This window comes from Loxodonta africana, chromosome 7 (assembly GCF_030014295.1).
Source record: "Loxodonta africana isolate mLoxAfr1 chromosome 7, mLoxAfr1.hap2, whole genome shotgun sequence".
Classification (NCBI taxonomy): Eukaryota; Metazoa; Chordata; class Mammalia; order Proboscidea; family Elephantidae; genus Loxodonta; species Loxodonta africana.
Genome location: NC_087348.1, coordinates 35,609,222 through 35,626,036, shown reverse-complemented (window position 1 = coordinate 35,626,036; position 16,815 = coordinate 35,609,222). Strand labels below are relative to the sequence as shown.

The following is a 16,815-nucleotide window of genomic DNA, read 5'->3' as shown; positions in this document are numbered from 1 at the left end:
ACTGCCACAATCCCACCAGATTCATCTGGATAACTCAACAGATTCTCAAAGAACAATCGCTGAAATACATGCCCTCCCTTGTGTTTAGCCATGATCTGTGTCTCAACGAGGGATATTAGACTTCTACCTTGGAGGAGGAGGGTATGCTGGAATAATAAGGTAGGAAGACTTGAGTGAGGAGTAATAAAACCAGAGGATGAGGGGCTAGTAGAGAAGCACAGAGGCTGCAAACAAAACAGGCTTCAAAATTGTGCCTAGACACTACAGGGACAGCAAATAGATCGGCAGTTGCCAGAGACAGGGGTGGGAGAGTGACTACAAAGGGGCATGAGGGAATTTTGGGGTGCAACAAGAAAAAATCTGTGGTGGTGGTTACCAAACCGTATGCATTCATCAAAACTCATAAAGCCTATACCAAAAATGGTAAGTTTTACTGTATGTAAATTATACCTCAATTTTTAAAACCTTTATATTTACAAAGGTGGCTAGGATCGATTCTTGTGAGTCCCTGGGTGGTACAAACAACACAGCTGGCTACTAAATGAAAGGCTGAAAGGTCGAGTTCACCCAGAGGTACCTCAGAAGAAAAGCCTGGCAATCTACTTCTGGAAAATCAGAAAACCCTAGAAAGCACAGTTCTACTCTGACACATGGTGCTGCCATGCGGTAGAGTCAACACGACAGCAACTTTTTTTTTTTTTTTTTTTGGTAAAAAAAGGATCAACTCTGGGCTCAAAAATAGAATAAGCTTTCCTCCTCTGACCAGTTACTAGCAATGATTTTCTAACCAAAGAACAATTTTATTACAACCGCAATCCAGCCACACGCTGGCCTCAGGGTCTTTGCATTTGCTGTTCCTCTCCCCTAATTACACTTTTTCCTCTAGATATAATCCTGGCTTGCTTCCTCACTTCCTTCACGTCTCTGCTTGAAGGGAATTTCTCAGACAACTCTGGAAAATGCAGTGTCTGCAGCAGTCTGTCCCTCATCCTTCACAGCATGATCTGAAACACCTTACGCTTTCCCTTGCTTACTGTCTGTCTCTGTTGTCTTCACTGAAAGGCCGGCTCCGTGAGGGCAGAAAAACCCCCACCACCACATCCCCAGGGCACAGATATGTTCAATTCAGAGCAGGTAAGGAGAAACTAGACCAGAACTCCTTGCTGCTATGGCAAGAGAGGATACTTGTCTCTTTCCTACATTAAGTACTTAAACCTTACCAGCTCCTTGTTATAAAAACCCAGGCAAATCTGAGCACAGAGGTGTCAACAGGGCTTTATATGCATCACCTTTCTACCCAGAAAGCCTCTCCTAAATTTAACAGCGTTATGTCAAAGCACATACTTCCCACTCTATCAACCCATGGGCTGTAACTCTTTCTGTCCCACCACCCCTCGGTTTGTCCTCAGTCAGAAAAGCGTAGGTCAGAAAGTGAGGGAAATGCTAAACAGGTCACCTAGACAGAAGCCCTCCTCTGACAGGTTTATGACCCGTGGAAAAGACTTCCTAACTAAAACAGATTCTTAAGCTTGTCAAACGCTGTCAGACACAATAAGGCTGGCATCTGTTTTCTTCATCTAAAAACTGCTGCCCCATCCTGGGAGGCATACTGGGGTTTGACCTTTGCCACATCCAGGGAACATTCCAAATGCAGATCACCTTTGTACAATCTCTCAGTCTGCTCTGACATTGTCAAAGAGAAGTGTTGATCTAACCGCCAAAATGGTTCTCTTGACTTGTGCCCTGTCATTCAGCTTTAGCACAGATGGAGTAACCTTCCCCATTCCTGACTTCAATCTCCCCCTTTGCACTCACCTTCCTTCTGGCTTCCAGCAGCACCAATACTCTGCTGCGTCAACAGATTCTGGTTGTACAGGGTGGGGAGTGCCGCGGCAGCATACTGCTGGATCCCCGAGTAGGCCTGAGTGAGGGCCTCCATTGTGCTCCCGGTGCCATTGGAAAGGCCACTGCCGCCCAGGCCACCATTTAAAGCAGCCATCCCTTGGGTGGGGAGAAGAGCAGCACTTACATACTAGAAAGACTCGACTGGTGCCAAAGACAGGTATATTAAGGGAACAATCTGAAGGAGGAAAAGAAATTCTTCCTTTCATCTCTCTCTTAGCTTCTCCTAAGGAGAAATACCCAATCTGACTAGTCAGGTTTCAGGACATCCACCAAGCCTTGATGCTAATGGGGCATTAAAAATGCCACAGCCAGGTGTGGTTGCCCCCCACGGTTCTCTTTAAACCTGTGGAAGAAGTGATACCATTTACACACGGGTGCCTCTGTTTTCTCTGGCTTTTCTGCCACTTTCACACACAGGGCTGGAATGTGGTAAGAGTTCCAGGACTGTAGTCTAAAAAGGACACATGTGACCTAAGACAAAAGACCTAAGTAATCCCTATCATCATAATGTTGTTGTTGTTAGGTGCCATCAGGTTGGTTCCAACTCATAGTGACCCTATGTACAACAGAACAAAACAGTCTGGTCCTGTGCCATCCTCACGATGGCTGTTATGCTTGAGCCAACTGCTGCAGCCATTGTGTCAATCTATCTTGTCGAGGATATTCTTCTTTTTCACTGACCTCTATCTTACCAAGCATGATGCCCTTCTCCAGGGACTGGTCCCTCCTGATAAAATGTTCAAAGTATGTGAGATGTAGTCTCGCCATCCTTGCTTCTAAGGAGCATTCTGGTTGTAATTCTTCCAAGATAAATTTGTTCATTTTTTTGGGCAGTTCTCAGTATATTCAGTAATCTTCATCAACACCACAATTCAAAGGCATCAATTCTTCTTTGGTCTTCCCTATTCATCGTTCTGGCTTTCACATGCACAAGAGGTGACTGACTGAAAACACCATGGCTTGGGTCAGGTGCTCTCCAGTCTTCAAGGTGGCATCTTTGCTTTTTAACACTTTAAAAAGGTCTTTTACAGCAGATTTGCCCAATAAAATGCATCATCACAATAGCAGCCAACATTGATTGAGCACACACTATGTGCCAGACACTGTACTAAGCAACGTGTCCAGCATATCACCTATGTTCTCATTTAATTTCATAATAATCCTCTGAAGTTTTTTACTCCCGCTTCAAAGATGAGAAAGTAGCCTTAGAAAGGATGTCCAAAGTTACAGTTAAGTGGCAGAGATGGGATTTACCTCAGGTCTGACTTGAATTCCCAGGATTATTTATTTCATTGTGCCACCCCAATCATTCATTTTAAAATGTGCTACCTGCCTAAGGAATGGCCTGATGACATCCAGAGGCTGCCCCTTACCTGCCAGAGAGCTGACATTGAGGCCAGCTGTTGCTCCAGCTAATGTCTGCAGGGCTCCAAGGGAGGCTATCGGGTTGACAGAGTTGCTGCTGCTGGAGCTGGGTGAGGACCCTGCTATTAGAAATCCAATAATTAAACTCAAGCCGTAACTTGCCTTCTGTTGCCAATAGGAATCAGAGCACCAGAGTGGTTAGTACCCAAGTATTCTATTTGCAAAGAGGTTTTCAGTTACTAATTCTGCTAACTGTCCTTAAAGGACATTAAAAAAAAAAAAAAAAAGATAGTTATAGCAAACCAAAAATTATGAGATTTCTCTTAAGTCAGAAGATGACATTTGAAAATTTCATAAGTGGGTGGTAACACCTTTTGGAAATGGGTGTTAACTAGTTCCCAGAATGATACACCCCTCTCTTTGGACTCTGCCTTCAAACGGAGACAATCTGCCCAAGGCACACAATGACACACTGGTTCCTATGACATGCTTACCTGAACTGGTGAGTACGCTGAGGGGACTGCTGGATGTAGTGAGAGCATTGGTACCACTTGGTGTGTTCTGAGCTGCACTAGCTGCAGCAGCTAGTGCAGCCAAGTTCTGTAACTGCATTGCATTTAACCCTGTAACATCCAAAGCAAGAGATAAGCCATCAGATAAGGGTACTTCATATCCGCTGTAGCAATGACAGCGTACACTGGTAGAAGGCTGGTCCCAGACAAAGAAGGATTGTTTACAAGAAAGCTTTACAAGCTCAAAAGAGATTTAGATGTTACTCAACTCATTAAGAAACTTGACACAGTTTCCTCAGAGAAGAGAAATCAAATCCAATAGCATGCCATCCCAAGTGAGCATTAATAAAGGATAGGCAATTAGGAAACCAGAAAAGGGGCATGTGTCTGTGGCCTATCATGGGGTCGAGAGCCCAAGAGAACAACAATGCCAAAACCTGTAGCACAGAAGCGGACTGTGTCCAAGTCCCTCACTGGCACTTTATAGGGGGTTTGCTCTTTGCAATGGATGTAAACAAGCAAAAACGTAGCAGAAAGAGCTCTAGAAGGCCAAGGGGGGAATGACAGAGAAGAATAATGTGAAAACAGCAACAGGAGAAAAAATAGAGAAGAGAAAGCCCTGAATAGCAGATTAATGATCAGAAGGGGTGGGGGGGACCTCCCACGTAGAACCTAGGCAACGCGGTTAAAAGGAGAGAAAGTAATTTGAGCTGCGCTAATGATACATTACATTTACTGGATGGTAGAAAGGCAGAATGGGGGGAAGGAGTCGGGAGACTGAATAAGAATAAAAAACTACCGTATAGATTAAATCTAGTGCCTTTCCAAAAACAAAGCAAGCTATTATAATTCCCTGGGACAAAGTAAATCATTAGCAAAACTGTCAGGCAGCAAAATGCAGTTTAGCTAAGACTAGCCCTTTCTCAATGCACTTGCACAGCCTTCTCCCACTGGACAAGGGGCAGAGCCATCACTTCTGGAACTGCTCCACTCCCGGCTCCCACCACCTTTCTGATGGTCCCTGGCTCAGGTTTGTTCGACGAGTCCCATTTTGTTAGAAACTCAAATATCTTGTCATTTAAGTTTTTCATGCATGTTCACCACCACAACAAAGGTGAGTCACCTAAGGAACAGCATATATAAACACAGGGGTAAACTAACTGCCTACGGTCTAGCAGTTTCAGGGTAAGCCATTTGCACAGAAGCCATTTATGGCTTTTCTTCACAAGGTCACTAGAAAAGCCATTTTACTGTGGAAATAAAAGAGTTCTTGCCATTTTCCCCATATCCGGATGGCCTCAGATAGCCCACAGCTGTTAACGGTTCTTTTCCATCTTCTTTCCCAATAAAGACTAAAAGGGGTGAGGGGCAGGAGACAACCTAGCATCAATTCACAATGGAGCCGTCTCAGAGAGACAGGCAGTTGGGTCCTGGGATGCTCATCTTATGGTTTATGCAATGAGTGAAATTATTTTTTGTCTGCACGAAGAGTACAAAACTCTGCCCCTGCTCCTTTTAAGGCACAAAGCAGACGCTGCAAAACTTTCAGGCTGGTGTTAGCTGGGTCTGTTGGCCTGGCTGCTGCTGTTCCTTCACAGCAGCCAAACACTTACCTCCCATTGGGTGGAGGCTGCTCAGGGTGTTGAGGTTCCCAGAGGAGGCAGTCTGCTGAAGGAGCTGCAAATAAAGCTAGACATTACACCAAAAAACAGAACAAGAGTGAGAGTGAGGGCTGGTTCTGCATCTGGGATAACTCTACAGCACAGCAAAGCGAGAGTGCAGAGGCCCCCAAAGAGAATAAAATCAAAGACAAGAACCCAAGCCAACACAACAGAAACATTAGGCTTATGACAGCGCAGGACAACACAACACTGGAAAAGCCCCGGCCCAGGAGACAGTATGTTCACTGACTACTGAGCCAAGCTCAAGTCCTTGGGCAGCAGAATGCAACACAGCAGAGGACAGAAGTAGAGGAGGAAAATAAGCCCAACTTGAGCAGTTGTGCAGTCAGCTATGATTAGTGTTGGCATATCCCTTATTATTTTCTGCTTTGAATTTTTTGTTGATATCAGGTGTTTTCATTAATGGAAGGCTGCTGAATCATTGAGTGTGTCTGAATTTTCAGTAGGTAGTGTGGATTTTTTTTTCCTTGCCCCCTCCCACAAGCCTATCCTAAGTGTTCAGTGGTACATACGAAGTACCATTAATCACACCCCAGAGTCCCCACCGGGGGGTCTACTGGTACATATTTGTAACAAATCAAATTTTCAAAATTTCTAGTTTTCCTATAAGAAATTCAGACACCTCAAACAATACCTTGAAAAAATACTAATTTGTGCCACATGCCCGTTGCTTCAGTCATAACGGCCCCTGCCTTGCGGCAGCATATACTATGATATACCAGCTTCCCAGTACACCTCATGAAAAAGTTCATGGTCAAAATATGTACCACTGGGCACAAAAGGTACATGGATGGCTGCCATTTCTCATTATTCTCTGCCCAGTTCTTCTCCTTCATCAAGTCTATGCATCTTACTATTAAGACTGTTTTCATCTGGATATCCAGTTTCTACCTTATGCAACTATTTTAAATATCAGAAACGACCATTTTAGGGCATTTCTTAAGAGTCACCTTTTACTGGCCACAATGAATCCCTGACTAGATTATTCTCTCCCATGCTATATCATATTCATCAAGCCCTATCTTTCTCCTCCCCTCAAAACTGGTCTTCACTGTAGCAGATGATCATATGATTGATTTACTAATCTGTATCAAGTTCACTATGAAATTCTCTTTCATTGGCTGTGGCACAACAGTAAACAAGAGGGCCCATCCAAGAGTTTATGAAACTCCATAATCTTACTCTGTATCTTAACAAACCACAATCTTCATTTAACCGCATCACTTAAGACCTCTGCTCCGTTAAACCCAATTACTACTCCTTATGGACAACTGATACTGTTTCTGGATCCTTTATTCAACCTGTTGCTCATTCCTATAAACATCTAATCTGGTTCTTCTGTCATCATGGATTCCTCTAGGCCAGAGTTTATGGGTGGGTTTTAAGAAGTCTGCAAACCTCCAGAAATAGAATGAAAAAATTCATGTACACATAATTTTATCACCTTTCAAAGGGATCCATGATCCCACAAAGACCAGAGCAGGGCCACAGCTCTAGTCCAGTAGACTCAGGTTCTGGTTCACATATTCCAGAAAAAAACCTTATACCTAATGATGACATACTACCACTTAGACCGTCCATTAGCACGCACGTCTTCATTTTTGTCTTCTTAAATACCTTGGGCATATTCTACTTGACAGCGTCATTTCCTCCCCAAATGAGCACAGTTCTTAGGGCATGTCTAACCAAAACAGAGGCCACAGCTCTGATTATATACCATCACACCCTTACTGGATGTAGCAATGACAAGAGGGGGAGTTATCCCGTAAGAGGCTCCAAAACTCTAAGTAAAGCAAAAGTGTACCATGGAGATCAGTTTCAAAGTATTATTTAGGTAGAAGACTAAACTTTTTATGAACTTATAAGCAATAATCTAGCAATTAAAAACTATTTCATCTGTGAAATATATCACCATCTACACTTCTTGACGTGAGAGAAATACTAGCTAGGATAAACTGGGATTTCTTCCAACACTGTAGAAATATGGAGACCACAGGTATCAAATTAGCCAAAGCTCAGTGCTAGGGGACAGAAATCATTGCTTTTGCTCCCTGGAAACCCTATGGGGGAGTTCTCCTCTGTCCTATAGGGACATTATGAGTTGGAATTGACTCAACGGCAACAGATTTTGGTTATGTTTCTATACAGAATAATATTTTAAAGAAGAATGAAGAGTGAATGGCTATGCTAGTTACTCTGATGTGTACTTTTTTTTTGGACTACCCATATAAATCTAGTGGTTTCTCCATTTATTGTTCTTCACTGGTAGCTTCAAAGATCTTTCTTTCTCACTCACAGATGAGACAGTTTTAAATGCTTGCTGGCAATTCTTCTAAAGGATGCAAGTGGTAATACCCCTATAGCATATATTGCAGACCTGCTGATGTTGTTGTTAGGTGCTGTAAAGTCAGATGCAGCTCAGAGCGACCCTGTGCACAACAGAACAAAACACTGCCTGGTCCTGTGCCTTCCTTACAATCCTTGCTGTGCTTGAGCTCATTGTTGCAGCCACTGTGTCAATCTACCTTGTTAAGGGTCTCCCTCTTTTCCGCTGACCGTGTACTTTGACAAGAATGATATCCTTCTCCAGGGACTGATCCCTTCTAACATGTCCAAAGTATGTAAGATGCAGTTTCGCCATCCTTGCTTCTTCTAAGGAGCATTCTGGTTGTACTTCTTCCAAGACAGATTTGTTCATTCTTTTGGCAGTCCATGGTATATTCAATATTCTTTGCCAATGCAATTCAAAGGCATCAATTCCTTGGTCTTCCTTATTCATTGTCCAGCTTTCACATGCACGTATGCGACTGAAAATACCATGGCTTGGGTCAGAGGTACCTTAGTCTTCAAAGTGACATCCCTGCTTTTCAACACTTTAAAGAGGTCCTTTAGAGATTTACCCAATGCACTGCGTTGTTTGATTTCTTGACTGTTGCTCCCATGGCTGCTGATTATGGATCCAAGTAAAATGAAATCCTTGACAACTTCAATCTTTTCTCCGTTTATCTGTGATGTTGCTCATTCGTCAAAGTTGTGAGGATTTTTGTTTTATGCTGAGGTTTAAGTCATACTGAAGGCTGTGGTTTTTGATCTTCAAGTCTTTTTAACTTTGAGCAAGTAAGGTTGTGTCATCTGCATAACACAGGTTGTTAATGAGTCTTCCTCCAATCCTGATGCCCCATTCCTCTTCATATAGTCCAGCTTCTCGGATAATTTGCTCAGCATACAAATTGAATAGGTATGGTGAAAGAATACAAACCTGACACATACCTTTTCTGACTGTAAACCAGTAAGTATCCCCTTGTTCTGTCCAAACAACTGCCTCTTGATCTATGTAAAGGTTCCTCATGAGCACAATTAAGTGTTCTGGAATTCCCATTCTTCGCAGTGTTATCCATAATTTGTTATGATCCACACAGTCGAATGCCTTTGCATAGTCAATAAAACACAGGTAAACATCCTTCTGGTATTCTCTGCTTTCAGCCAGGATCCATCTGACGTCAGAAATCATATCCCTGGTTCCACATCCTCTTCTGAAACCAGCCTGAATTTCTGGCAGTTCCCTGTTGAAATACTGCTGCAGCCGTTTTTCAATGATCTTCAGCAAAATTTTGCTTGTGTGTGATATTAATGATATTGCTCAATAATTTCTGCATCCAGTTGGATCATCTTTCTTGGGAATAGGCATAAATATGGATCTCTTCCAGTCAGCTGGCCAGGAAGCTGTCTTCCGTATTTCTTGGCATAGACGAGTGAGCACCTCCAGAGCTGCATCCGTTTGGTGAAACATCTCAGTTGATATTCCATCAATTCCTGGAACCTTGTTTTTTTTGCCAATGCCTTCGGAGCAGCTTGGACTTCTTCCTTCAATACCATCGGTTCTTGATCATATGCTACCTCTTAAAATGGGTGAACATCGACTAATTCCTTTTGGTATAATGACTTTGTATATTCCTTCCATCTTCTTTTGATGCTTCCCGCGTCGTTTAATATTTTCCCATAGAATCCTTCACTATTCCAACTCCAGGCTTGAATATTTTCTTCAGTTCTTTCAGCTTGAGAAACGCCGAGGGTGTTCTACCCTTTTGGTTTTCTATCTCCAGGTCTTTGCACATGTCATTATAATACTTTGTCTTCTCAAGGTGCCCTTTGAAATCTTCTGTTCAGTTCTTTTACTTCATCGTTTCTTCATTTTGCTTTAGCTGCTAGACATTCGTGAGCAAGTTTCAGAGTCTCCTCTGACATCCATCTTGGTCTTTGCTTTCTTTCCTGTCTTTTCAGTGACCTCTTGCTTTCTTCATGTATGTCCTTGATATCATTCCACAACTCATCTGTTCTTCGGTCACTAGTGTTCAATGCATCAAATTTATTCTTCAGATGGTCTCTAAATTCAGGCGGGATATACTCAAGGTCATATTTTGGCTCTCATGGACTTACTCTGATTTTCTTCAGTTCCAGCTTGAACTTGCATATGAGCAATTGATGATCTGTTCCACAGTCGGCCCCTGGCCTTGTTCTGACTGATGATATTGAGCTTTTCCATCGTCTCTTTCTACAGATGTAGTCAATTTGATTTCTGTGTGTTCCATCTGGCGAGGTCCATGTGTATAGTCGTCGTTTATGTTGGTGAAAGAAGGTATATGCAATGAAGAGATCATTGGTCCTGCAAAATTCTATCATCTGGTCTCTGGCATTGTTTCTAACACCAAGGCCATATTTTCTAACTACCAATCCTTCTTCTTTGTTTCCAACTTTCACACTCCAATCACCAGTAATTATCAATACATCCTGGTTGCACGTTCGATCAATTTCAGACTGCAGAAGCTGATAAAAATCTTCAGTTTCTTCCTTAGCGGTTAGTGTGTAAATCTGAATAACCGGTCTTACTCATGGACATATGGATATTATCCTATCACTGAGAACGTTGTACTTCAGGATAGATCCTGAAATGTTCTTTTGGACGATGAATGCAACATCATTCCTCTTCAAGCTGTCATTCCCATCATAGGAGACTATATGGTTGTCTGATTCAAAATGATCAATACCAGTCTATTTCAGCTCACCAATGCTTAGGATATCGATGTTTATGCATTGCATTTTATTTCTGACGATTTCCAATTTTCCTGGATTCAAACTTCATTCGTTCCATATTCTGATTATTAAGGAATGTTTGCAGCTGTTCCCTCTCATTTTGGGTAGTGCCACATCAGCAAATGAAGGTCCTGAAAGCGTTACTCCATCTATGTCATTAAGGTCATCTCTACTTTGAGGAGGCAGCTCTTCTCCAGTCATCTTTTGAGTGCCTTCCAACCTGGGGGCTCATCTTCCAGCACTGTATCAGACAATGTTCTGCTGCTATTCATAAGGTGTTCACTGGCTAATGCTTTTCAGAAGTAGATGGCCGGGTCCTTCTTCCTAGTCTGGAAGCTCAGCTGAAACCTGTCCTCTATGGGTGACCCTGCTGGTAGACGAATAGTGGTGGCCTAGCTTCCAGCATCACAGCAACACGCAAGCCCCTACAGTGCGACAAACTGACAGACATGTGGGGGTTTGCAGACCTAGTAAATCTAAATAACAAACTGGAGCCTGACCCTCTTCTGGATGATATGACTCAAACTCAACAGGAGAAAGATCACATGAAAGGAAATCTATTTAAGACGTAATGAACTCCAGTATACACTTTTAATATCCATTTAATAATGTCCATGTTAGTCTCTTGGTCTCTCAGCTGAAAGGACTCATACTTAGTAAGAAAGACACAAGGATTTTTCTAATGCCCTCTATACCTGGTAGAGATATGAAGAAGAGGTATCTGGTAGTGAGAATTCCCTCAGGAATTTTTTTCCTTGGGGGCACAGCCACATGAGATGTTTCCAAGTCTTTAAATAAGAAAACCAGAATTTCACTTTAATTGTAGTGGAAGCCTCCAGATATAACCAGGGGTGTGTGACGAGAGAGAGACTAACATGACTTAAAGAATGTTATGTTGGCTGAATTTTTAAGTAAAATGTCTATATGTAAAACTTGTAAATGTCACTGTGCCTGTCAGCTAGGGACAGCAGAAGAAGAAACAGCTGGGAGCTTGCACAGTCTGCAGAAAGCAAACCACAAAGACTCACTGCTAAATACTGGGGTCCAAGAGTATTTAGACCAGCAAGATTTCCCCACACAGATGCTGCGCTGATTTGCTGCATCTGCTGCTGGAGCTGCTGGGCCATTCTCTTCTGTTCTTTGTCCTTCTGTGTATCCGCAAATTTCACCACCATGGGGGATGAGCAACCCTATGAATATACCAAAACCAAAGAGTCAAATTCCTCCTCCTGCGTCAAGGACAAATCCTGCTTCCTACTGACATGCAGGCTGCATTCTAATTTCATCCGTTGTCAAATGGCTGTCCTCCTGATAGACACAGGTGGCAAAAGGGCAACTATTTCCATTCAATACGTTAATTTTAAAGAAAGCATTGGGTTTCAACTTTAAGACACACTGGCCTCTTTAACTTTTAGGGCAGTTTGATGCTATACACGCTGCTGGACTTTGACGGCCAGCTGTCCTCGCATTCTCACACCACGGAATGTTCCTTCTTTCCCCACCTGCTCCCTACCTCCATGGTCTGTGCTTGGTGCATTGCCTTGATAGCCGTCTGTGCCATAGCTCTTGTTGTAAAAGTCACAAACGCACAACCTGGTAAGAGAAGAATCAATAACTCATTCGTTTGCTTATTTATCTGACAGATATTTACTAAGTACCCACTACGTGCCAAGAACCATGTTAGTGATACAAACATGTCCCTGCCTTCAGGTGTTCATGAGCTAGTGGATGACACAGATATGTTACAACAGGGTCACAAGTGCTATCATGAAAAACTAAGGAGCCACAGGCAGGAAAAAAAGTGCCTCAGGAAGAAAGAAGAAATCACATTCCCTAGTTCTTCCTGAAAAAGAAAATGAGAGAAGAAAGTGTTTTCATTTTGGCATCATGAACCTCTCCAAGCACAAAGAGAATTTTAATACACAATACTGAAGGATAGAATTTAGACCCCTTAGGAGTGCTGGGAAAACACTATGGGGACCAACTGGTAGGAGGAGTCATGGTGGGACAGAACCTAGGTATACAGCACTGAGCAGGAGGCCCACGTCTCTCCATCCTGAGACAGCTATGTTGGCTAGGAATCAAAAGAAACTCCAAATTTAAGATGAGTATCTTTAAAGGCTAAAAATGTACCCACCTCGGCTCAGGCCATCAGGTCCCCGCAATATCCGGCACTCTTCAATCTGTCCAAATGAAGAGAACATGACTCGGATGTCATTTTCAGTGCACTTCTTGGAAATCATACCAATAAACAGCTTCCTGTCTTCCACTGCTAAGAGAGTAAAACACAAAAGGCTTAAACAACATTATTAAAAGAGGAGGTGCAGCACAGACCACGGAATCAGACCACCTGGGTTTGAACCCTACTCTGTATCTTTATACCATATTCCACTGATTCCGAGATACACTTTTTTTTTTCCATGATTTAATATCTCTAAAATCACAAGACTTCTTATAATCAGCAGCATCTTAAAATTATAACTGGAAACATTTAGATGAAATATGGTAGCTTTGTGATCTTGGTGAAAATTAATTCTTCTGTACCTGTTTCCTCATCTGATTAATGATGATAATTAATAGCTGTTGTATTAAATTAATACATGCAAAGCACTTGGCATCCTACCTAATTAGCAATGTTTGTTCTTACTAGCAATATTCTACTAAAGAAGGATGTGGTCTTCAAACTTAAACTGATGTGACAAGGGGAACAAAACACACGTCAGTGAGCGCAAATGTTCACTTTCCTTTTCCGACTATTCTTTTAAGGGCTACTAAGTTCTCCTTCCTAACTTGCTCATTTTCCCCTCTCACCCTTGGTCCATAAGAAATTGTATTTCTCAAGGGCATTCCAGTTCATTCTAAAATATTGTTGTAATGTTTCCCTATCAACTATTTTTCTCATTTATTTAAAAAAAAAAAAAAAAAAAGGCAGACAACTGAGAGGACAGATTACTTAGAGCACAATGCAACCCAGGTGCCAAAAGAACAGCAAACAAACTAAGGAGACACCTTATGACGAGAAGGCTTTATATGCCTGCTTACCATTGTTCTTCTCACTGTCAGCAGGTTTCATCTGTATAGGATGATGCATCTAAGAAGGCAAAAATATGAGTATTATCACTGTACCTATAGAAGGTACTCAGAAACATTACTGAGGAATTATTAAAACTAGAGTCTAAAGAGTTGTCTCTGAACTCATGTCTACCCCATCATCTGTCTTCCCAAAATACCAGACTAGACAGAATGCTAGTCAAGAAGTCAAAATACCCAAGACTCTTTTTCATCAGTTCCTGTGGCAGTCACCCTTTCCCCCCAGAACAATTTGCACTGTATGCCTGATGAGTACGTTCCGTGTGTCAGAACCACCACCACAGCCCCATTTGCTAGTAGCCTGCTTACCCCTGGGAGGACCTTCATGTTGTGAAGAGCATTCTGCGCTTCTAATGCAGCTTTACGGGTGTAAAATGTAACAAAACAGCACCCTGCAATATATAAGATTGTATAAAATCAAAGCATTCCTTTGAAAAACAGACGATTCCTAGATCACTCTCTCCTCCACAGACATGTTGGAACTTAAAGAGATGGCAGGGTTTACTAAAATTAAAAAAAAAAAAAAAAAATTTTTTTTTTGGAGGGGGGAGAACTGAGCAGAAGAAAATAACCAACCAGATTATTCTCCATGCATTTTATTACCGTTACAGTCTCCTAGTTATGTTAAAATTCTGCTTTAGCTGCTCCTATAACTTCTCTGGAAAACATGACCTCCCTTACAAAGGCTGCGGTATCGTTCCACCCAATCCACCCTACTTGGTACACCAGCTAGTGTGCTGGGCAAGAAGACCAATCTGTGAACAAGAAAAACAGGACCTGCCCTCTTGCATCTTATAGTCTACCAGGAACTCTTTCTTTCCCTGCTGTCTCAAAATAAACCACTCCCTACATCGTAGCCAGTTTCTACCATATGTCTCCAACATAACTATCACTTATAACATTATAAAATGACTTAAGAGCAAGAACATCTTAACGTCTTGGCTCTCATCAATGTAATTATGCTCCTAACAGGATACAGTACTGAGATCTGTTGATTTTGTGCTTTGTGTCTTTATCGCTGATGGGGTCAGGAGTGTGCCTTGTAAATCTTGGGATTCAATGTGGTGATGCACCCATAGTCCCATGAAATATCTATAGATTTCTTTCAAAATCACAGTGCAGTTCAGATGCTAAATTACTTCATTTTATACTGCACGTCATTTTCAGACACTACAACACTTCATATTTTTGGCTACCTTGTGCCACAAGGAGACAACAATTCCTCTGCTACTGAGCTCATTTCAGACGTGATAACCATACCTGCTCACAGTTGTACTGTAGAACACCTTTCACATAAAATTTCTCTGAAATTGGTCATTTGGAAAAATAAGAGTATGCCTCTGTGTGTACAGGGACAGAGTTAATGCCTTATCTACCATTGGTCCTGTGAAACTTCACCCTGCTGGGTATTTCTGGAAGCAGCTCAGCCTTTCTTCTCCTGCTAATTTTGGAGGCTACCGCCAACAGGATGCCTACACACAAGTTCCTCCTAGTTCAGCAGCCATCCAGCAAGACCTCTGTAACACTAACAAGAAATCCATGTACACAGGGACTATCTTCTCTTTCAGCTTCTCTAGCCAAAACACTAAAGACAACCGTATGTGGTAGATCAAATGAGACACACACATGGGTCTGTCTCTTGAATTTAGAGCTTTTTCAGAGGGCTGCCCAAGACCCAATTTACAAATCACCCTTATAATGTCAACTTACCTTTTGATTTTTAAGCCATTAAATGTGTTTGGACTGTAAGATACAACTACTAGATTCCCCTATATGATCACAGCAGCATCCTAGCAATCAGAGACTGCACACAGCAAAAAATGTATCTATAAAAACCCAAATACGTGTGCCCTACCCAAAACCCTCACCTTTCCCCTTCCCCAAACAGTAAGTGTCAGCTACTAGACTGATATAAATTCCTACAGAAGGTTCCCTACAGTGCAGTCAGGAGGTGGGTCACCTAAGTGAAGACTGCTTCCCCAAGTACCACAGGGCCACTGGAGCTCTGCAACTAATACGGCAGCTAAGAGGTCCTTCTGGGAAGTGCTAGCCCCTCCTCCTCCTGAAACAGCAGCAAGTCTGCCCAGCTTCCCCTGAATACCAGTTCAGATATAAGCAGCCTCCACAGAGCATGGAAGGAAACCTCTGGCAAAACCAGGGGGCAGCACCTAACCCCAAGAGGGGTTCACTGAGTGTAGATTTTCCAGCTAAAAAACGTGACGGCAGAAACAGAGAAAGGGAGTGACAGCCGGGGGCCGGGGCGACGACGACTGTGCCCCCTGGTGGAAAGATTGATTAGTACATGATATCTCACCTGAGTGGCAGTGCCTGCTGGTGGCCAGACTGACCACAGAGTGTTCTCTGGTGTATTTGGGAGAGATTTAAAGTTGAAAAATTAGCTCTGGAACTATCAAATCCCATTTAAGCCAGAAAGGGAGAAGTTATCACAGAGAGGGAGAGGAAATGGTAAGCAAAGGCCAAAGGCTCTGGCCACCGAAGAGCTTCTTGCAGAAAGCCAAAACAAAAACAAAAACAAAACCCCAAAAAAACCCAAAACATCAAATAATGGAGAAAACTGAGAAAGTTAAACCTTTCATGAACCAATTATTTTCTGCTTTGAATTTTTTGTTGATATCATACGTCTTCATTAATGGAAGTATGCTGAATCACTGAGTGTGTCCGAATTTTTGGTAGGTAGCATGGATTTTTTTCTTGCCCCTTCCCACAAGCCTATCCTAAGTGTTCAGTGGTACATATGAAGTACCACTAATTATACCCCACAGTCCCCACTGGGTCTACTGGTACATATGTGTAACTAATATAAATCTTCAAAATTTCTATTTTTCCTACCAAAACTTCAGATACTTCGTACAATATCCTATAAAAACAGTAATTTGCAGCACACGCCCAATTCTTTGGTTTCAAACAGTCAAAAGACCCCTGCTTTGCGGCAGAACGCACTGTCAGTGCCACAGCAGCTTCCCAATGAGTGTTCAAAGGCAGAAGAAGTACTTGGTCCCTAGAGGTGCCTGCGAGCACGAAATGGTTAACACCCGCAAAAATGCCAATGCGCCAACAAGGAAAATCACAAGACACACAAAGAACAGAGAAACAAGGGCCAATCCAAATGAACACAACAAACGGGGTAAAAGCGTATCTAGGGACGGTCA

The 16,815-nt window shown here is 42.4% G+C and overlaps 1 protein-coding gene across 7 annotated transcripts in view; it reads right to left on the bottom strand.

Annotated features, from left to right (window-relative positions):
* Positions 1-16,815, bottom strand: part of CELF1 (CUGBP Elav-like family member 1) — a 95,927-nt gene that overhangs the window by 8,152 nt on the left and 70,960 nt on the right. For 3 of the 7 annotated variants that reach the window (XM_064288130.1, XM_010592067.3, XM_010592066.3), the window contains exons 3-11: positions 13,955-14,037; positions 13,598-13,646; positions 12,693-12,827; positions 12,069-12,148; positions 11,584-11,745; positions 5,396-5,471; positions 3,765-3,893; positions 3,279-3,392; positions 1,816-2,001 (exon numbers count right to left, since the gene is read on the bottom strand). In XM_064288130.1, coding sequence (XP_064144200.1) covers positions 1,816-2,001; positions 3,279-3,392; positions 3,765-3,893; positions 5,396-5,471; positions 11,584-11,745; positions 12,069-12,148; positions 12,693-12,827; positions 13,598-13,646; positions 13,955-14,037 — 1,014 coding nt within the window. The remainder of the gene's footprint in view (positions 1-1,815; positions 2,002-3,278; positions 3,393-3,764; positions 3,894-5,395; positions 5,472-11,583; positions 11,746-12,068; positions 12,149-12,692; positions 12,828-13,597; positions 13,647-13,954; positions 14,038-16,815) is intronic. The other 4 variants (XM_023550638.2, XM_064288132.1, XM_023550634.2 and 1 more) reach the window with 3 other exon arrangements.